Source organism: Poecilia mexicana, unplaced genomic scaffold (assembly GCF_051168715.1).
Source record: "Poecilia mexicana isolate PSO_F unplaced genomic scaffold, ASM5116871v1 scaffold_14, whole genome shotgun sequence".
Lineage (NCBI taxonomy): Eukaryota > Metazoa > Chordata > Actinopteri > Cyprinodontiformes > Poeciliidae > Poecilia > Poecilia mexicana.
Window position 1 is genome coordinate 23,657,887 of NW_028263383.1, and position 23,306 is coordinate 23,681,192.

The window sequence follows — 23,306 nt, forward strand, 5'->3', positions numbered from 1 at the left end:
CAGTTAAATAGCTTCCTAATGAACCACTTTGGCATCTTTCAGTCTGGTTTCCATGCTCAGCACAGTACTGAGACCGCTTTCATCAGTGTTCAGTAACATCCATATAAACACAAAATCACCACAGTGCTGGTTCTGTTGGACCCCAACAGGACATATTAGTGAAACAAGAGGAGTTTTGGATTGGGCTCTCTGATCAAGTACTCAGCTAGTTCAAATCTTATATAAAGAACAGGATTTCTTTGTTTCAATTTGTAACTTCTCATCAAAGCAGACATAAGTCACATATGGGGTACCCCAATTCCCAATCCTAGGATCCCTTTTATTCAATATCTATATGCTTCCACTCAGGGGCAGTAAAGGGGTAAAAAGTGATGACAATTCTAGGGACCCTGGCCAGCAGGGGGCCCTCCACAATTTAATTATTTGTATTTTGTTCATAGAAATAAAATAAAAAAAACCGGGATCCTGTCAAATACAAAATGAATCATATTGTATTTTCAAAGATTGTTTTTAGCAGTAAAAATTTAATGTTACCCCTCCCAGACTAAAACACACATCCGTTTTTGCCCTGAACTCCCCTGGATCTGCATAAAATAGTTCGTTCCTGCTTGGCACGCTTGAGAGTGATGCTGTTAGCAGCTGCAGTCAGTAGAAACTGCGGCAACAAACGACTGTGGCAGTTACTATGCTGCTAAGAAAAGTTATAAAATCAGGTTTTCAAAAACAAAATGGAGAGAGGGAGAGAGAGAAAAAGGCAAGAGTGTTAATTTATAACCCAGTTTTTCTCCAAGAGAGGTGGGTAGACTGTGTGAGATTATCAACCATTTAGCATAGTTAGCTTAGCTACAGACTACTGTTTGCCTCCATTTCACTAGCATTTAATGAATTAAGGAAAAAAATGACCAACATATTCATATATTTAACTTGTTCCCTGTACCTTCTACCACTTAACAACAGGTGAGTCAGTCAGCAGCAGTTATAACCCACGTCCCTCCTGACCTGTTCTCTCCTGAATGAAATTAAAGCTGCAGTATGTAACTTTTATATAAATATTTTTTTTCTCATATTTTTTTAAAACTGTCATTATGTTGTGACAGTATGGTATAATCTGTGAAAAATCTATTTCCTCTGCTTTCTCCCATGGTTCTCTAGAAACAACCAGTCAGTGGAAGGAGAGTTTTAGTGCTGTCAATCACAATCTCATGCTGCTCTCATCCTTCCTCCCCCTTGATTTGTGCCGTGCTGCAGCTAGCATAGCACAGAGCTGTGCAGATTCAAACTGTGAATGCTCAGTTTAGTTAGCATAGCTACCAATGATGGCAGATAAACGGTTTCTTGTAATAAGTTGTTTCTCCACCATTAGCACATTTAGCAGTGAGTGAATGAGGCTAATTCACAGTGCTAAGAGTGGCCTACTGGTTCTGATTGGTTGTTTTGGTCGGAACGTTGCATTACTTTAACCAGTAATAGTAATTCAGGAAGGAGATGGAGGAGATTGATTGTTTTCACAGATTATCTGTCTCATAACAAACTGCTACGACATTGTGACAGCTTTAACAAATATGGAGAAAACATATTTTTTATTAAAGTTATGTACTGGAGCTTGAATAAAATGCAACTACAAAGCATTTTTGAGAAGTCTGGATTGCTTTATGTGAAGTTGCATGTTGCTTTTGACTGTTGCTCATGGGGAGACATTTCAGTATCTAAAACTAATAGAATAAATTTAAGCAACCTACTTGCATACTGGATGTGGACTGTTGGATTTTAAATTCATGAGCAGTAAATATTGTGCTACTATCAGTATTGGACCACAGAAAGCAAGGTGGTTGCAAGCCTTTAAAACTGTGATGCTTTTTATGGGTCAAATAGACTCAGAAAATTGTAACAGCAGCTGCACAGGGGGGCCCAAACTAATTTTTTGTCAGGGGGTCCAAGACTTCTGGTGGCGCCCCAGCTCCCACTAGCTCAGGTAATAATAGGGAAATAAGATTAGCTACCTTAACTCCTTGGATGAAACACAGCTCTACATTACAATGTCAACAGGTGACTCTGAACCCATCCAATCTCTGAACAGATGCTGAGAACAAATCAATGTGTGGATGTGCCAAAACTTTCTCCAGCTGAACAATAACAAAACTGAAGTTATTATCTTTGGACCTAAAGGAACGATCTAGAGTCGTACAGCTTGAATTATTACAGTTGGAAACTAGTGATCAAGGCCAAAATTTAGGTGCATTGATGGACTCTGACCTGAACCATCAGAGCCACATAAAGACAGTTACAAAACTGACCTGAAGAATATTTCCAGAATTAGAGGTCTAACATCTCCATGCATTTATCTTTAGTTGCATTGATTACTGCAACAGCGTCTTCACAGGTCTCCCTAAAAAAAAATCAGACAGCCGCATCTGATCCAGAACGCTGCTGCTTGTGTTCTCACTAAAATCAGGAAGATAGAGCACCACCATAGTTCTAAAGTCCCTGAACTGGCTCCCTATAGCTCAGAGAATAGTTTTAAAGATACTGTTATTATGTTACATCTGCATCTGCTGTATTTTTTTCTGTGTTTTATATTACTGAAATGTGCTAAACAAATACACTTGATTGATTGATCAATACCTCTTCTGTCAAATCACAGAATTTCCTCCAAAATTCCACATACACAGACGCTTCCACACAGCAAATTTGGAAGTGTTCACTCAACTCCTACAGAGTTGAATTCAACACTTTGAAAGTGTCTATATTGGTTCACTCTGGATGGTGTAGAAACTACACTTTTGAAAGTGTTATTTGTGATATAGTTGAATCAACACTCACAGTAGTTGAAATTAAACAAACAGTGTTGACTTACCCAACACTAGTGTATTTAGTCGGAAGTTAACACTATGGACGTACTAATCTAACACAAAACAGTGCAAAGTATATATCAACATAGAAATCTGAGTTTTAAAATACTACTGGCAGGGTGTACTGAGGTGGTGCAGGGGTTAAGCACAACCCACATAGGACGCTCTAGTTTTCATTGTGGCTGTCGTGGGTTCGCTTCCTGGTCTTCTCCTTTTCTTATTCCCACTTTTTTTTGTCAATTTACTACCAAATAAACTAGAGCAATTAAAAACTTTTTTTCCCAGAAACTACAGGCCATCAATAATCCCCAAATTCATTTTAAAAGACATTAGACCAGCACCAGTTCCAGTATGTAATCTACTTTTATTTCAAAACATCAAACAGCACTGACAGCAATATACAACAAAGGTCATTCATTCATGGTACTTTGCACTGAAGGTGAAGTGTGCTTTGAACGTTCATTGGAAGCAGCCATGGATGGTCTTGTGATCACTGATGGTGAAGTGTCTTTGGTGCTGCTCTTGTTTTCGCCAACATGCAGGAGGAAGGGCTGTCCTGGTTCCACACCAATGAGGAAGGCTTTAACACTGGCTCCCATCTTTGGCAAAATGCTAAGAAGACAAATAATAAAATGTATTAACTGTATAGAGCACAGCTACATTCAAATAGCAAACAAAGCCAATAAGAAAGTGCTTCTACAAAGACCTAGGATCATTTGAGTAACACATACCTGCACGTATCTGACAACATGGTCCACAGTTTGACATGAGCTGTTTTGGCATTTTTCTTGTGGCCTTTGGACGTAGGAAGAAGAACATGAACCAACAAAAGAATCCCTGTTTATTCCAGCCTGGAAGGAAAAACAGGAAATATAGCAGAAACATTAGGATAATAAATAAATATTTTAAAAAGAAGTGTAAGCAAAACTAATCAGACCCATCTCTGTGTGTGTCACCATCATATTCACTCAAATTACTCTGCCCACCCGGTTTACAAGATAAAGCATAAAAAAATTAAGAAATAATTACTAAAGAAATTAGTCAGCTTATAGAAACATTTTTGGACAACATTAAAAAAGTCATGCAACCTGTCTGAAGAAATGTGATGAAGTCATCATAACAGGTTTCAGTCACCAACATGACATACGAATAATGATATATATATATTAAAAAAAAAAAAACATTTTGGCAGTTTTTAGATGTGCCACAGGTTCAAAGCACCAGAGTCAAATGGCTCAATTGCCTCCTCATTGTGTAGATAAGTTCTCTAGAGTCCTGCTAATCACCTAATTATTGTATCCAGGTGTGGTGCAGCAGCAGCACATCTAAATGTTGCAGGACAGTGGTCCTCCAGAACTGGAGTTTGACGCCTGTGGCATAGATCAAGCCAATGATCCAGCACAGCCAGTCCCCCGTTTTGCAGTCTACAGCCAAAAACTTAAAGAAAACGACCCCGCAGCTAAATAATGTTAACTCAAATGGCCTCCAGATTTTCCTGACAGTTTTAATGTTCGGTTAAGATAATAAACAGTTGAATATACCGTGATATCCAAACCAATAAACGTACGTTAAGTGAATTTTGTATCGATACTCTTGTGTATATGGAAAATTAATGCCTCCATAAAAATTAGTCAAAAACATGATCATTTTAACATGGAACTTACCTTGTTATAAGCTCCAGACAAGACGTCATACTGCTGCCTCCGCTCCTCAGGCAAACATGTGGCGCAGGAGCGGAACAAGACGGTGTTGGCCGGGGGGCGGGGCTAATGATCAGGCCCAAATAATAAAGGTCATGATAATTTAACCTTACAAACATGGACATGCCCGCAACAGCAGAGCTAACAAGTGTCATCACCAGAGAGAGCTACTATGTCATTTTTAAGTCCATCTGACATGAAATACAACAAACCAAGAGAAGAACAGAAACATCAGGCTACTGGTCACTAATGATGAAACAACACAAATTCAAAACATGTTAAAGTAATCCGTAGAAATGCTCTAGCTAGTTTGCCATTTGTGACTGATGATGACGTTGGTGACAAGCTTTACCCACAATGCACCTGGAGACAATAAGGACGATTCATTTGTAGTTTTGTGTGTCATAAAGTTAAATGTAAGAGTGAAAATAAAGCCATTAATGTAGCACAACATTTTATTCAATATTTTACACCCACTATGTCATTAAAATCAGTCAGTCTGGGAAGGTCTTTTAGCAACCATGAGTCAAAATGGGGCATCCTATTATATAAGCTGCAGAGGGCCTCATTTTACAGTTCTTGTAATAAAAAATTAAGTTCTTGAAGGTATGATCTGGGTCCCAACTATTTCTGGGGTAGTGGCCTGCTGCATCCCTCACCTGTAGCTCAAACTCTTTAGGGAAACTAACACTCATGTTGTTGAATTAACACTGTATTTTAACATACAACACTTACACTGGAAATCTAACATTTTTGAATTTGTGCAAGTATAAGGAGCTTGTCACCCCAACGGCTGAATAAGATGCTGACGTTTCGTCTGAGGCTGAATTATAAATATATCTCATGTAACTATTTACATCCATTTCTGCCATGATTTTGAATAACTTATTGCATGAACAAGCCTTTAAATTTTAGATTTTAAATTACTTTCTTATGGAAACACTGCAGTTGTGAAATTTTCATTTTAGCAGAATATAGACAAACATTTGCATGCATTGGAAATGCAGCTTCTGTTGGCTGATGATGACCACTATGACCATGGCTGAAATATTAATATATGCACTGAAATGATTTTAAACCTAGTCTTCCAGACTATCAGGTGTGGAAACACCCTAATAATGTATTTTTCCAAGTTTTTCACTTGGAGCTATCTCATTTAAAACCATTTTTTCTGGAATTTCCTCACATGATCTTTGATATTAAAAAAATGTTTGAGAATTTTAAAAACCTAATGGTGATAACAAAGCTAAAACAGTGAAAATCTTAATGTTGGCTATTTTTTTTCATTGTAATTGAGGTCAAGCAGGATGTAAATTTTTTTTGCCCTAAAATTCTTATTTATTTTTTCCTTACAACTTTGATCTTGCTCTGAGAATGACATGCCTGCTGGAGCTTAAACTGGTAACCTGTCCATCAAAAGGCTGTTTGACTGATGATCCCTCAGGCCAAGCTTGAATCACCAGTAAAGTGAGCGTGTTTCTGAAATGTGGGAGGAAGTAAAAAAAAACAAAAAACGGAGAAAACCCACATGGCCACATGGCATGAAAACAGCATGCAAGAAAGAAAGAGGAAAAAAAAAAGAAAAAGTTGTCCTGTCACGCGAAGCAACAATATGTGTCATTCATACTCTAAAACTAGGCAGCAGTGGCTCGTATCCAGAACCACATGCGAGGCTGGTTTATTCAAATAAGATGACCTGCTCGAGTCTAGACAATTATTCTGGAGAATTTTAACAGCGTGTTTTCCCTGAAATACAAGAATGGATTGAACCACAGCTGTGCAGTTGTGCTTTGGCGTCACATTCAGAGGAAAAATTCAGAGCTCTTGGGAATAAACCTGCAATTAAAACTTCATCACTTCCCCCTCAATGCACATCATTTTATGAATATTTCATGTTGCAGAGTCATTGTAACATGAAATGAAGTGTCTAATATTTCGCTCAGAAATATTAGACACTTTTGTGCCATTAGTTCAGATTAAGCCTGGTATTGAGAATTATGCTTGCTTGGCCAACCGGATCAACCTGAACAATTTTCCAACCACATTTGAATATTTATAGGCTCGGGCTGAAACAATTAATCATATTAATCAATTATTGAAGTAGTCATAAACAAATTTAGTAATGGATTAATCATGGACTGGAGTATACAGACTCTAAAAAAGATACCGCATTTTCCGGACTATAAGGCACACCTAAAAGCCTTAAATTTTCTCAAAAATCGGCAGTGCGCCTTATGTGTGCACCGAATTCCAAAATCTGTCCCTGACACAGAGACGTAAAGTGAACAGTACGTACGCTGGCAGAGATAAACCAATCAGAGAATTGTTTTCCGAGTTCTGCAGCATACGCCTCCGGTAAAGACCAGATAGGTCTTTCCACACATCACCGTCCCAGTTCATCTGTGACTCCATGCGCGCCCATCTCACTGCTACTGTGAAAAAAGAAGTGAACCAAACTAATTCGGAGTTTGCCGTCATTCCGGGAGGATTAACAAAAGAACTCCAACCACTGGACATTGGTGTAAACAGGGCGTTCAAACATAAGTTAGGAGCGGCGTGGGAGTGATGGACGACAGACTGCGAACGCACGTTTACTAAGACGGGGAGGCAGCGCCGGGCGAGTTACGCCACCATGTGTGAACGGATTGTAGATACCTGGGCTAATGTATCTGCCTTAACTATTGTCCGAACTTTTGCGGAAGCCGGCATCATTGCTGAACAGCCACCTGGCAACGAGACTGACTCCGACAATGATGAGAGGGAACCTGGCATGTTTGATGGTGAAATTGCCCAGCTGTTCAATTCAGATACAGAAGACGAGGACTTTGATGGATTTGTGGAAGAAGAATAAAAAATAACGTGAGTGTATTGTTATATAGTCGAATAAAGTTAAACTAAACTTACTGTTTTGTTTCCGTTACCTGTTTTTTTTGTTGACCGTATGACCATGCGTCTTATAATCCATTGCGCCTTATAGTCGGAACATAAGGTAATTTGCTGAAAGAACAACATAGTCAGAGCAGTAATTAAGCCAAAATTGTGCACGGATTAAATACATTTTGGACTTTATATATATATATATATATATATATATATATATATATATATATATATACATATATATATATATATATATATATATATATATATATATATATATATATACATATATATATATATATATATATATATATATATATATATACATATATATATATATATATATATATATATATATATATACATATATATATATATATATATATATATATATATATACATATATATATATATATATATATATATATATATATATATATATATATATATATATATAAACCTTTTGTCTGTAAAGATGTGCTATCAAAAACTCCACAAGAGGCCTTTAGCTTCATCTGGTTAAAATGTAAAAATAAATAAATAGTAATAATAAAAAGATCTGATTTAGGACCTTTTACTGTCCTATTTTTTGGATTTCAGTTCATCCAAAACACACTCAAAGACTCAAACACACACTAAGTTCAATGCTGCATTTGTATCCTATGTCTGATGTCATGACAAGTTCCACCAGGTTTGATTCCAGCCAGATGACCTTTCCTGCGTGTCTTCCCCCTCTTAATTATTAAGTTAAGCCATCCATACATTTTCTATACACCCTTCATATGTTTTTAGTCTGTTAAAGATAGTATTACCGATAACAGTACAATTTGCACAATGGTTGTTTTGTTTAGTTTTCTTCTTGGAAAAAGTTATTAAAAACAAGTTTTTGTCTAAATTAAGGTGAATTCATGGTTCCTTTTTCCACATAATGGAACCGGTAGTGCTTATGATTAAAAAAAATATTTATGTGATCGGTATCGGTGATCGGCCGTGATCGGAATCTGAATCGGTAGGAAAAAACCTGATCGGCACATCTCTAGTAAGAAGTAATAACTAAAGAGTTAAAAATTAAGATGTAAATGGACCTAATTTAGGTAGAAGCACGGAAAATCTGGACATTTTTAAGAATTTTTAAGCCATATCAGTGAGATTACTAATCAGGAACTGACAAAAGAAAGAGGATAAATGAAGCAATATATTACCAGATTTGCACGCTTTAAATGTAATTTAAGACCAGCTTAGAGCATTTTATTGGCAGAGCAGAATTGTTCCTGAAAGATGGATTTATAGTTTTTATAGCTGATCTCTTGAACAGGGAGCTGGCACCGTTCTTGGCCCATGCGCTGTTTGATCTCTGAAGTTTACCTCGGCAGGGATGATGTGCACCTGCTTTCACTCTAACTGGACACAAGCTGACCTGTATGGACATTTATATCATCCCCTGTGAGGACTCATGATTCTTTGAAGAATTTATCAAGGTATGAGTCAAGTTTAAAAGCCACAGCATTAGCTGTGTTAAGTTCAATTTGAAGCCATGATCACGCTTTTAGAGGTGCACGGTGAGCGTGCTGTGAGAATTATATATTTTTGTGAACAAAGTAGGGTTGTTGTAAACAAATATTTTAGTAATTGAGTATTCTATTGATTATTCTTACAATTAATCAAGTAACTGGATAAAAGGATTTTGATCAAATAAAATGTTGGTAAGTCTAACATAACAGCAGTGTTACTATCCGATATCAACATCAGTCCAATTTTTCATACTTGAGCATTTCTAACAATTACTTTTATAGAAAATTAGAAAATGAACCTGTAACAATAATAGCTGACTTTCTAAGTTAACCTGAAGAAAAGTTATATAAAAAATTATATCCAATTTAATAATAAAGAGCCAGGCTCACAAATACGCCAATGAAAAATGTCTATAATTCAGCTTTTAGTTTATGTATTCATCTTCAGTCAATTTAACAGATGAACTCTCACCTTGCCCAGCTTTTTATAGCTTTTGTGTCCATGTTAGCAATAGAATTTCATATCTTCGTTCGTCACACTCTGAAACACATCTACCAACTATGTACCGCCACAATGTACTCTGCCACCCATTTCTTATTTATTTTCCGGTTCGTCCGCAAAAATAGAACATCAAATGCAGCGCAGCAGGCCGCAGTGTTCAATCTATCCGCTCACCTGAATAAGTACAACGGCTGTGCTCTTCCCCGCCGTTCGCTCTGAACCAGCCAGTAGGCTGCAGGAGAAAGACTGCCATAGGCATCGCCCCAGTCTTTTTAAGGATGCTTATTGGTCCCCCGAAAACGATAAAAACTGGGACATTATCATCAATCGATAAAATCCTCCCATACCAAAGTTGAAAATTGAATGCTATGCTGTTAGCAGCATAACGTTGCTCATGTAAAAAGATCGATACTCAAGCTTTTTGTCTTTCCCGCACGCAGACTGCTGCACATATGGGTTCATCAAAATCTACTCTCGGTCTGTAAGTGTACCGCTACGATGTGTCACACAGCACAGTGCAGCGCACTCTCATCCCTCTCTCGTCTTTAGTTGTTGCACCGTCACATGGCTCAGCGGCGCCAGTCAAACAGCCATGCAGGAGGCTCAAGGCTGGCCTGCCCACTCAAGCGCTCTGCTTGGGTCAACACGTCACATTACGAAGAGAGACACCGGAGTATCCAAATGTCTGAGAGAAAGAGAAGCGTCATTTGGCTTTATTTTAAAATGTAAATAATAAAACACAATTTAACAAAGCTTCAAGGCAGATAATTTTCCTTGAGAAATTTTAATAATCGAGATACTTGAATCATTCAATGAATTGTTCCGAAGCATTATGTGCATCGTGTGCATTTACATCGCAACATGCTGACTTTGTCGGCACTGATAAAGTTTCCTGGTTAGATGGTGCGTTAGTGGACTGGTGGTTCAGCCCGTGAAGCAGTTTTCGTGCTCATCTCCTTGTCACGCGACACGCTGTGCCAACACAATGAATCAAACTGTGTCTTCCAAAATGCTTTCAGAGTTGCTTTTGTACTTTTGGAGTTTTTTTCTTAAAGTTTTATTGACTCTAGATTAGAGTGGTTAGACAAGAAAGTGGGTAATGAAAGAGGAGGAAGACATACTGCAAAGGTCATCAGGTCAGGACTCGAACCTGTGACAGCTGCGTCAAGGACTCAGATCGCCATATGTGGGTTGTGCTTTACCTCTGCAGAATGAACATTCAAGGATTTTTTTTACAAATTGATTACAAAAGTTTACAAATTGTCTCCAGTAAAAAAAAAGGATCTTTTGTCTGGTTCAGACAAAAGAATGGCAAGTGGCTGTACATTAAAACCTGAACAGAATAATATCAATTCAAATTAAATATACTGGAAATTTTTGTATTTTTTTATTTATTTTTATTAAAAATACTTTACTGCAAAGATCGATAAAATGATAAACAATATAAAGTGGTTTATTCACCACTTTATTATTTGGGTAGGAGTAGCAATGTGTGGGTACAAAATAGCAAAGGGAGGCATTTACAGTTTTTATTTTGACTTTTGCTACTTTTTCTCATTATTTGTTCATTCCCTTTACTTGAGAATGGCAACAGCTTAAAAATTATGAGATATGAATTCAGGGACAAAAGAAGAAGGGATATGCACAAAAAACTACCTGGAAGTTGTCTCATTTAGAAAATTGTCTACCAATAGGTCTTCCATGACTGGTGTGTTGGTGCTAAATATTATATGTGTGTTTCTAATATTTTTTCATAGATTCAGAAATTAGAACAATCTATATTCCTGTATATTTGTTAATAAGAAAAGACCTACGGTTTAAATTTAAAATGATTTCTTGACAGTTTGACTGTTAAACATTACATGTCACTGGTTCATTGTGTCTGAGTAATCCAAAATGCAGAGGTAAAAATAAAGCTAATGAGAAGAAAAGTGACCAATGTCTATAGCAAAATGAAAGAAATGTTCAAGACATTTTCAAAAGAATATAGAAAAAGTTTTTGACAAAATCTACAGAAAGGCAAGACTCTTTGGGCAATAATTCATATAAGTAATGTGTGAAAGTAAAAAATGTGACACTTTCTGTTCCTTTTTTTAACCAGTTTGGGTTTTTTAATGGTTCGCCTAAACCAACAGATTTTTCTTGACAAAACTAAATATTTATTAAATTTTCTTAGTGACTTTTTGTGTCTATGCACTGATGTGTAACTATCTCGAGTCGCGTGTGTGTGTGTGTGTGCGCGCATGTGTGCATGCGTGTACAGGACTAGGCTTCCTGCACTCTTAGCTGATTTGCATGTTCTGGTCATTTCCATACTGGAACCTTGGCTGTGAAACTGGCTGTGCCGCAGGGGGAAAGAAGGGTTGGTTCAGGGTGGTAGGGGGTTATAAGTGTATTTGCATTTTGTGTTTAAACCTGCCCTCTGCCTCTTTCGTTTGCTCTCTCTGTCTCTCACACACAGCCCAATAAGCCCAATTTGACATTCAAATGATGCAAGCTTATCCAGCAAACCTTTGTACCACTGTACTCTGTCATTTGTCTCTTCACACACATGTAGTTGGAAATCTTCACAAAAGTACTTTTTTAAAATTTATTAATAAAAGTATTTGTTTTCCTTGAACTTTTCCACATTTTGCAATATTAACTTTTCCACATTTTGCACACATCAAAACACATTTTGATGTGTTTTACTGGAATTTTATCTGTATAGCTAACAAAAAATAGTGCAAATTGAAAGGAAATCCAGACATATTTTCAGAAATAAAAATATCAAAAGTATGGCAATCATTTGTTTCAAGGTCCCTTGAGTCAACATGTCCTTTCACTACAGTTACAACTGCGAGTTTTTGAGGTTTATCTCAACAACTCAAGCTCAGTCAGATTCTATGGAGAACATCTGTGATGATCAGTTTTTTTCTCTTGCCACAGATTTTCAATTAGATTTAGGTCTGGACTTTGAGTAGGCCATTCTAGCACATGAAAATGTTTTGATCTAAATCAGTGCTGTTCAAATGTTTTGCCCTGGGGGCCAAAACTGGCAAATTTACACCACATGTGGACCACTAAAAATATTAAATTAAAAATGCAAAACTTGATTTATTTTTTAATTTTAGCATCTACTCAACAATAATCAATTTATTAATGAAATCTGTATATCTGTGGGTTTTGGTGATGAGGTAGACGCTGTGGACCCAGGTATTGATGAATAATGGAAGTTTTAAGGGTGAACAACAAATAGCACAGAGAAGTCCAGGCAGCACAGGTGAGCATAAAGACAAGGAACTCAAATGCTGGTAGTACTGGTAGAAAACAATAACAGACAATAAACAGACGGTAAGGACAGCTAGACAGCATAGACAGGGATCTGATAACACAGGTGGGAGTAAATACACAAGGGGTAATCAAGGAACACAAGACACAGCTGGAAGCAATCAAGGGCAGACAAGACATCACAGGAACTAAACTGACAGAAAAACCAATCCTCATAGTTTGCTTTACATAGACTACCACCATTAACCAATATATTACATGTTTTTGTTATATTTATTAACATGTTTAGTAACACATCACATTCTGTGTTATAGTTTAGAAAACAAGATAAATATTTTTTTAACTTAGAGTAAAATAATTAACCTTAAGGCTTGAAATTATTAATTTTTGTACAAGTTTGATGGGGTTTCTCAGAAAAGAACTAAAATTATATAATTGATTCACATGTTAAATGTTTTTACTGTGCTTAAGGATTTCTCCATTAACTGTACACACAAGCCTTGCAAAACTATTCATACTTGAAAATATTTGATATTTTTTCCTATTGCAGCTGCAAACTTAAATAAATTTTGATTAGATTTATGCGTAACATGTTTTTGTATTCATCCTCTTTTAACCTGGTGCCCTTAGTGCATACAAAACCTTTCAAAGGTGAGCTAAGTAGTTGATAGAGTTAATATAATGCAATACTATACAATGTACTGAATTCTGTGAAAGCCTCAGGAATTTAAGAACATTATTGAGCAAACATCTTGATGACAAAGCATACCTGTCAGGGAGGAAGTTATAAAACAATTTTTACAAGCTTTGAACAGATCTCTGGTCAACCCATCACGTGAAAATAAAAAGAATATAAGACATCTGGTTGGTTTAGATTAGGAGTGTCCAAACTGTGGCCTGGAGTCATGTGTGGCCCTTGAAATGATTATCTCCGGCCCCTGACCATAAGTCAAGCATGTTAAAAATTTGTCCAAAAAATTTTGAAATTGCCTCTTTTCTTTTAATAAGGCAATAGTCCAAAGCCTTTTATGTTTATGATCTTTAATGATATTGTGAGGATTTGGTTTTTCTGTGTGTCAGTTTAGTTCCTGTGTTGTCTTGTCTGCTCTTGATTGTTCCCAGCTGTGTCTTATGTTCCCTGATTACACCAAAGATTCCCACTTGTGTTCCCTGCTCCTTGTCAGCTCCTTGTCTATGCTGTCTAGCATAGACAATACGTTGTATTGTTTTCTACCAGTAATACCAGTGTTTGAGTTCCTTGCTTTTATCCTCACCTGTGCTGCCTGGACTTCTCTGTGCTTTTCATTGTTCAGCATTAAAACTACCATTATTCATCATAACCTGGGTCCACAGCGTCTACCTCATCACCAAAACCCACAGAACATCACACAAACAGGATTTGACACCACAATGCAACTCTGAGGTTTGGATTCAGCTCTATTAAGATCTCTTTTTTATTTTTGTTCTTAATGTTTAATTTGTTAATTTGCTTGTTTAATTTCAGTACCTCAGATTCATTTAACATTTTCCCTCATTTTACACTGTATTAATCCAATTAAATCTACAAATTGTTAGAAATGGTAGAATAAATAGAAATATGAATCTCTTTCCTTTTCCTATGAGGCAATAAAACTAATAACTTCCACCATTTTTGTTCTATTAATGGATTAACTTTGATACAATTTGAAATAAAGTTTAGGAATACATGTTTAATGGATACATGGGGATTATCTTACTTTTTCTTTCTTTTCAGCAAGTCTCATATCTCCTTTTTTATGTATCATAGTGCAATTAGCAGGTCAAACTGTATCCTTCGAAATAGGCCTCAATCCTGTTGTTTTATACCATATATTCTATGATTTCCTTTTAATTAATGTGTCTTATCCTAATCTTGTAGTGTTTAAATCTGTATTTTATAATCCTTATTTGTAGCTGATAGTAGCACTTTGAGATATCTGTAAATGCAAAGTGTTATAAATAAAATGTGTTATTAATATAAGACCATAAGAAAACAAGGAATCTATATCAGCCACAAAAATACTGCATCTCTAATTAACATAATACCTCATAACTGGAACTGCACGATTTAAACTTGGTGTCAAAATGAAACCAAAATCAAAGAGGATATATTTCAGAAATACTTTGCTTAAATGTGATTAATGTGTATCTAATCCAACACATCCCATTTAACAACCTTTGTTGTGTCGATTTGTTTTGAATTTTACTTTATGGAAGACATTTTAAAATATGTGTTTTGTTCTTTTCCTCTTTCCACATCCAGAGCGAAACGGAATAGACTTTAATCGACAGGTGAGTATGACATCACTTCCAGAATTTGAATTCTCCTGAATCAGGACTGTGTAAATGACGTCTGTTTTCCTCTGGATGAATCAGGATGATCTTTTATTAAACATGCCATCCCTTCCTGTTTGCTCGCATGCAATCTAATGTTTGTTTCCTGCACTGTGGGTGAAACAAATGTGTCTTCGAATTAAATGAACTGCATGCAAACCCATCTACAGTCTGTCATTCAGCGACTGCATGTTTAGCTTTCAGTCAGAAAAAGTTTATTTGACTCCAGAAAGAGCATTTAGCAAAAGAGACAATTTGATTTATTTTGCTTTAGGATCATTAGACAAACTTTAATATAAGCCAAATATAACATAAATGAACACAAAAAGGAAATTTCACATGATGGCTTCATTTATTATTGAAACAAATTGTGCAGATTTGTTTAAAAGAAAACTGGAGAGTTTTCAATTTCAAACAGCCTGTTTGAGGTCATAACACTCAACCAGATTTAAGTCTGAACTTTGATTAGACTACTCAACACGTTAATTTCAACTATTTTTTGTAAGAATAACTAAAATATTAGAATATGTAACATGGGAGTAAAAGATGTGAAAATTGGGCAGCTAAATTGAAACATACCCATAAGGAAGACTAGATCTTATAATAATGCATATTGGAATACAATTAGAATTGATTAAAAGCAGCCTTTATTGTCCAAAAAAGGGACAAAAAAAGGGGGAAATTCAAATATAACAGCAGCATTGAGTATAGGTTCACACAAAAAGTTCTTAATGTGTTAAAAAACAATATATTAAAAACAATAACAATGACATTAATAAAAATATGCTGTACAAGCCTATGACAGAAAACACTGAAATTATTAGAAATAAGAATATCGGACATATGCTAAGGTATATTTGGTATTTGTTCTACCGTCAGATGCACTGTCTATTTTATATATATTTTCTCTCAGAAGAACAGATGTTAAATAGATGACACATTTCTTTCAAAATGCATGTTTTTGTTGCTGTGGGAGTTTGGTAAACCAGTTTCCCGTGTAGGTACATGCCCAGATCCACAAGAAAACTATTTGCCCATGCCAGGTATGATACCAAAAAAGGGGGCTCATGAGATGTTTAAACAGTTTTCTTTTTACTTGTAGCATTTAGTGAGGCTAAAATGCTAATGTTAACTTGAACATAAGCAGGAACCAAAGTGTGAATCAATTTCAGCTTATTTTTTACATGTTCTGTCCTCCTGCAATTTACTCTGTGTATTAAATAGCTGGAACAAAGTATTTTCCAAAAACATTTGATGATAATTTTATTTAATTTTCATCTAGCATTAGTTACTGTTTTTTTTTCTCAGTCACCATCAGTGGGGGTTGTATGTATGGCAGAAATTAATGTGGGATTCAGTTTAACTTGATTTTTAAGATGAGAGAAATTTCCTAAGATGTAGGAAAACTGTAGTGATATTTATTTGTGTTGAGTCACAAGGCTAACTGCTGTTGGCAAGACTAAAATTGTAGCCTTTTTGTCGCATAGACTACAAAAAATTACAATATGTTCACAAATAGTGATTGTTCATCAATATGCTTCCCAAAGACACAGTAAAAACAACAAAAAATGAAAAAGGTTGACAGGAATTTTTCCAGTTTCTTGTAATCATGAATTTGAACTTTAAACGACTTTGAATGCTGATTTTAGCAGCGTTTTGATTATGATGAGAAATCAGAAGCTCCATTATGCTGCTAACGATTAGCTAATGTTGTAAGACATAACTGGCTTACAAGGTTGAGTCCTAAATGTCTTTAAAAAGAAGTGGTCAGAGAGTTTTTTAAAAATGTATATGCAAATTTTGTTGAGGGAAATACCTGTTTCAAATAACAATAACGAACAAGATAAAAATAGTCAAAAATATAATACACAATACATACTACAAGTAATTCAGTTCAGTTTAACTTTGCCATACTTTATTATTCACAGAAGGAAACTGTAAAATCTATTGAACAATAAAACCACAAACCATATTAGATTTTCCGGAGTTGCAGTCTATTGTCGTCATATTTATGAGGAGAAGATCGTGAATGAGTGATGGACATTTAAACGTGACCTGCTGCGAGGGACAAATGGAACAATACAAGTTTTAGTAATAAATGTTTTAGCTCACCAACATAACCCTAACAACATTTAGCAACATGAATCAACATAAAGCTAATTAGCAGCCTTTTGCACTTTCAGAGACTATACAGTACTATGATTTCTGATGCACAAAATGTCAAAAGTTCAAACAAGCATAACCAGATGTCACTATGTTTTTGCATGCCCCAATAACTTCCTGTTCACCGACTACGGGAAGAAGATTTATATGTACTTTGAAAAATTATTTTTCAAAGTACAAAAATGGCGTCAACGGATATCAATGCGGCTATTTTCAATTTTTTTGTAAAGATCTTCAGGAGTATTTCTCATATATGAGTAAATACTGCATCCTCCCTCCTCTGGCCAGCAGAGTTTCACCCAAAGACCTTTGTTTTAAGTTACAAAAAGCTGAACTAACACATTGTTGTAATTGAGGACAAAGAGACTGTGTTCTGACCAAGTTAACCAGGATCTATGAGGTTCCTAGTGATTGTTCTAATCTTCTAAAAAATCATCTGAAAGCATAGTTAAAAGCTAAAAAAATATAAAAACTGGACATAACAGTAGTTCATTACAATTCGTAATGTGAACGGTGGCGGAAAAAATACCTCGTCTGCTGTTGACCGCAGTATTTAATGTATAAGATAGTGAACCACATGTTTTTAGTTTGCAGGGTTGGATCGATGTCATCATAGCATGTGGTTTGAACAAGTGTTCAGTATATGGGATATAGTCACATGTATTTCAATTAATAAAGACTGATTTTGCCCTTTTTGTACAGGTGGATAGAAAAATATTTGGCTTGATTAATTTGTTTGGACCAAAATGTATGTTAAAAAGTTTTCAGTTTCTTTAGTTCCTTAAAAATTAAATTTTTTTGTAGAAATGTGGTTTAAAAGTGACAAGACAATAACTGACAAAAATAACAAAAAATGTAGCATGAAAATTATTTTTCAAAAGAATAGCTTGAAAAATGGTTTAATTTTCAAATGTTCCAGCTATTATTCATTAATGTAATATGTTTTCCATTTAAGATCACTTAAATGGAAAACATATATTTTTCCTGGTAGCAAAACGTCAATTTAACGTGATTATTTTGTGGTTTAGGACAACAGTGGTGCTCTTTATGTGTGACAGCCCTTGTTTTAGGGCTGCTGTCACTGTTGGCTTTCAAAAAGAGTAGTTCATAGCGAGAATAAATGTGTGAGAATGAAAGGTTGACAAACTTTTGTCAGTGTGATTTATTAGAAAACTAATTACACGTTGGAAATTTCTTGTTTTTTTTCTGCCCAAGTTGAACATTTTTTGTGTTGTTTTTCATTGGGTGCTTATGCTTTGAGGAAGTGTCACAGTTCTCTGGGGGTAGTAAGTTAGAGATGGGGGGGAAGGGATATTTGCATACCAGTTTGCCCAAAGGGGAGGGTGAGCATCTATCATGCTTTGTAATTTGTTGAGCAACCAACTGGTAAGGAAGCCTGTGAGGGATTTTGGTCTACCTCTATAAGTAGTGAACATTCATTTATCAACAGGGCTTGCCCTCCACTCTGCTTTGAAAAGTCTAATAAATGATTTTATTAGACTTTATTGTCCAAACAATGAACTTCCAAACAAAGTCATTGTTTGGCATTTGTTTTATGCTTTTAGATTAAAACAGAAGACCTCAACGACTCCCCTCATTCAGCATCCTCAGTGAAGACATGCCACCTCACACAGAGCTCTCCAGTGCATGGGAGTCAGTTAACTGGGGTAAGACAGAGTCCATTAAATGATGCACTTTGTTAATATCCTGGAAAAGTCTAAAACCTCTTTTGTTAGCAATGCAAACAAAAGGACGCTTTAAACCATATAAGTGTATTAAAGTAACATATCCAGGTTATATGGAAAAGGATTAGGGCAACTGAAGAAAAAAAAAATTCTGACTTTTGTTTCTCCAGAATTCTGACTTCTTTAATTTCAGAATTTTGATGGGTTTTTTCCCTCAGTATTTTGACTTTAATCTGAGAAATTTGACCTTTTTTTTTTTTTTTTTTTTTTTTTTTTTTTAGAATTCCCCCTTTTTTCCTCGAAATTTGGACTTTGTAACAATCCTGATTTGAATCTTCTGCGAAAAAGTCAGAATTCTATTTTTTTTTTTTTTTTACTGATTCTAATCCTCTTCTTTAAGGTTGTCATAACAAACAGCCCATTTTATTATGATTTTCTCTGAATCATGTCATAGTTTTACTAAATGGACACCACTTGATAATGAGCAAGACTTGGAAAAATGACACTGGAGAAATGAACTCAGGAAAATGAAGGCAGTAAGTCTGGGGAGGTTTCTTCAGGACTGTTTAATCTGATCTTCTTTTGCAATCAGAGGCGTTGCAAAAGAAGATCAGATTAAATTTTAGGAAGTTTAAAGCGGCTTCATTTAATCACCCAGAGAATAAATACAGATGTTAAAATGAATCCAAGCTTTATTTTTCAGTAGCTATTTGTTACCACCGCTGATAAGAACTGAGTAAAAAGTCTTAAAAAATTATTCTGTCATTTCAGATGTGTGATTTAATCTAAAATCACCATTTCCACAACTTTCAGTTTCCCTGACATACATACTTTGTGCAACACTCGGGAAAAAGAAGAAGGCTCATTTTGTGTACGGTGAACTATTTCTGCAACAGAGTATTAGTGCCAGACAAAGAGATTTTTTTCCAAAATGAATTCATGATATTAGCAGAATAAAGATGCAATATGATAGAAAAAAATATGTAACATTACTAGAAAAAATGTCTTAAGGAGATCAAAGTTTTGACATAGTTATCACAATCTGATGTGGCCAGCCATTCAAATCCATGTTGTTCGTTAACTCGGTTGTTTGTGCAACTGCTTCAAAGTTCTGCTACTGATAACAGTTTCATACTGATGTGTTAAAAGTCTAAGAATATCTTATTTGTAAAACCAATACCAAATTATAATTTTACAAGATGCTCAACATTCATCTTGTAATTTTTTATTATTTTTTGTGTAGACGTTATAAAATGGTGCAGTTGGTAGAGCTGTTGCCTTGCAGCAAGAAGGCTCTGGGTTTGATTCCCGGCCCCGGTCTTTCTGCATGGAGTTTCCATGTTCTCCCTGTGCATGGTGGGTTTTCTCCGGGTGCTCCGGTTTCCTCCCACAGTCCAAAACCATGACTGTCAGGTTAATTGGTCTCTCTAAATTCTCCCTAGGTGTGTGTGTGTGTGCATGGTTGTTTGTCCTGTGTCTCTTTGTTGCCCTGCGACAGACTGGTGACCTGTCCAGGGTGACCTCGCCTCTCACCCAGAACTTTAGTTGGAGATGGGCACCAACAACCCTCCTGACCCCACTAAGGGACAAGGGTGTAAGAAAATGGATGGATGGATGGAGTTATAAAATTTCTATTTCATTCTCCTAATATTGTGTTTTTATTCTCATAATATTACGGCTTTCTTCTTGTCATATTATGATTGTATTCTCATAACACCGACTTTACTTGTCATTATATTGTTTCTGTTTTAAGCTTTTTAAGTATTGCTCTGACTGTAGAAATGAATGAGTTTAGACAGATACCTATTTTCTTGTATTCACTTTTTGAATGACAATGATCAAATCATATCTGATTGACTTTAAAGACTTCAAATGTATTCTCTTTTATTGTTCCCATTTTGAAGCATAGGGAATGAAAGTTACGGATTATTAACGCAATGTTAATAATCCATAATATCGTCATAAAGTTTGATCTTAGAAACTTAAAGTTCTTCATTTACTTATATTTTAAAGTTATTTTTGGAGGTACCAGTAATTATGCCAGTAAGCTTATTAAAATCAATTATTTCTTAATGAGATTTATTACTCACACTGAATATATATATTACAGTAGGGGTGGGAAATTATGTTTAAAATTCCCAAGCTATCCATATTGGTGGGATGATTAGTTTTTACTATTTTCTCCACTGTTTGTTGAAAGAAAGCATCAAGAAATTTGAAAATATGATTTGTGGTTTAATGATACAAATAACACTTCTTTGTATGACTGGTGACCTAAAGTCCGTTCTGAATAGGAATGTTTGTGGGGCTTTAATTGCTGTGACACCCAGTCGCAGCCAAACAGTTAACTAAAAAAGAAGTAAATAGTTCTTGTCACTTTTATCATTATCACTCACAACAGTACCATAAACAGTACCATAAACAGTACCATAAAATACTGTGATAAATAGTTATATATATATATATAGAGAGAGAGAGAGAGAGAGAGAGAGAGAGAGAGAGAGAGAGAGAGAGAGAGAGAGAGAGAGAATCTATACACCACTTACTTGAAGGTTCTATTTTCTCTGTCACATACATATTTGTATATACATATTTATAATATAAATATATTCTAGATTTTTAACACTAGTTTTTTTTATCTTTTGTTATTGTTACTAGGATGCAGTAACTTATTTTTCAAATTTTTAATCTCTGTTGATTTTCTTGATTCTGTTTGTTGAAATTTCAGGAGCTCACCTCCCTCCATCCAATGCAGCAGCTTGTTCTGATGCCGCCCTCTCACTTGTCGACTCCATCCCCCTTCCTCCTCTCCCAGAGTCCCTCCAACCATCAAGGTGGAGTCTCATTTAGTTTTTTCTCTTTCCAAATGTTAACTAAAGCCTGTAGGGAGTAAAAAATTGAAAAAATATGACAACTGCTATGATATAGTAACAGTTTTGAGAAACAACTTATTATGGGGGACATACAATGAACAATCAATATTCACCAATCCATTAGTTTTGTATTGTGCAATTAATCTGAACAAAATAGGTAAATAACCACAGAAATAAATGTAATTTTGCACAGAAGTGTATAGTTCAGTATTGTTTCATGTCTATCCAAAGCAATTACTGATTAGCATCTTGCTGTTTTGCAGCCCTCCTGCAGCCAAACCTGCTGTCCCTTCCTGGACAGAGTCCACCGGGTCTTCTTCAGCATCAGTCTGGGTTAGCTCTGACTCCCCAGGTGAGTCATGCAACTGTTTGCAACTGGCTTGTTCTCAATTTTAGTGCAGCAAAATACAAAAGTAGAAATTGAAAATTGTTTTTTTTAGTTTGCTTTCCTTAAAGGGGACATATAATACAAAATTCACATTTGGCATGTTTTTGTACTTCAATTGGGGTTTCTAGTGCTTCTAAAAACAGCCCAACTACTTAATGTTTTTTAATGTCTGGAAAATTAGCTATTTCAAAAACCTTATGAACGAAACATCACAAATGAGCAGGCCTCATGTAGCAACCCCAGTGAACTCTGTCCATTACTTAATAACCCCAGGGGATTTCCAGCATGTTTGGTAGGGTATACAATGGCTGCTGGGGAAAAAAAGTTTTGTTGTTGATTTACCATCCAAAAATCTCTTGCTGCATTCTCATTGCTTTGCAAAAGGCTCTATTTCTGTTTTTCAAAGATGTATAATTGTATAACTGCCACATCTCTTTGCAGTCATTTTCACGTGAGAGAGTAATCTTAAGAGAGTAAAAATCATTAAGTTCTGGCTCATTATATTCTCTCGTCCTCCCGGATTCATTGATGCCATGCATGGAAATAAAAGCCACACAGAGTTAACATTCAGAGCTCCACGTCATGCATTTTCAGAATTTATTCTAACATTTAAAAGCATAAAATCACATTGACAACACAGACACTTCAAACACACTAAAACAGACATTCATTTACCTGAGACAAATAGAAAAGAAAAAAGAAAGAAAGGCAAAGACGTCTTTGGAGAGTTGCAAAAGCAAATCTGATTCGTTCCTCTGGGGCCCTTACTGTTATTCAAAAAGGTGTTGTTTTTTTTTTGTTTGTTTGTTTGTTTTAATTTATGCGATTAAGGCGTGTTGTTCTCTTTGTATGGATAGACCCAGTTTCAAATTAGTCAGTTTGGGCAATTTTATTACCTTCTGAGACCTGTTTAATTTCAGGGCTATGGCACTTCTCTATCTAGACAAGGGAGACCTATAGGGTCATTTAGAGCCAGCTCTTCTCATGCCAGTTTGAAATGTGATGTTTCTCCTAATTCCTGGTTGGAATAAAACCTCTAGTCTTCCACCAGAGTTCAACCAAAAGTTAACCTGTCTTAGACCTATTTTATTTCCCTGTCGTGTAATTCCTACAAATCCAGATCAGTGCAGTAA

The 23,306-nt window shown here is 35.6% G+C and overlaps 1 protein-coding gene and 1 long non-coding RNA gene across 3 annotated transcripts in view; one reads left to right on the plus strand and one right to left on the minus strand.

Annotated features, from left to right (window-relative positions):
- pou2f3 (POU class 2 homeobox 3) overlaps nt 1–23,306 on the plus strand; it is a 54,407-nt gene that overhangs the window by 3,142 nt on the left and 27,959 nt on the right. The window contains exons 1-5 of one of the 2 annotated variants that reach the window (XM_015012666.2): nt 13,784–14,135; nt 14,994–15,022; nt 18,793–18,894; nt 21,641–21,746; nt 22,049–22,137. In XM_015012666.2, coding sequence (XP_014868152.1) covers nt 21,662–21,746; nt 22,049–22,137 — 174 coding nt within the window. In that variant the 5' untranslated portion in view covers nt 13,784–14,135; nt 14,994–15,022; nt 18,793–18,894; nt 21,641–21,661. Of the gene's footprint in view, nt 1–13,783; nt 14,136–14,993; nt 15,023–18,792; nt 18,895–21,640; nt 21,747–22,048; nt 22,138–23,306 lie in introns of those variants that run through there. The other variant, XM_015012665.2, reaches the window with a different exon arrangement.
- On the minus strand, nt 3,194–3,925 carry LOC106904517 (uncharacterized). Its single transcript, XR_015765231.1, has 2 exons — nt 3,581–3,925; nt 3,194–3,461 (listed from the first exon to the last, which is right to left on the minus strand). It is a non-coding gene; the product is annotated as an uncharacterized LOC106904517 (long non-coding RNA).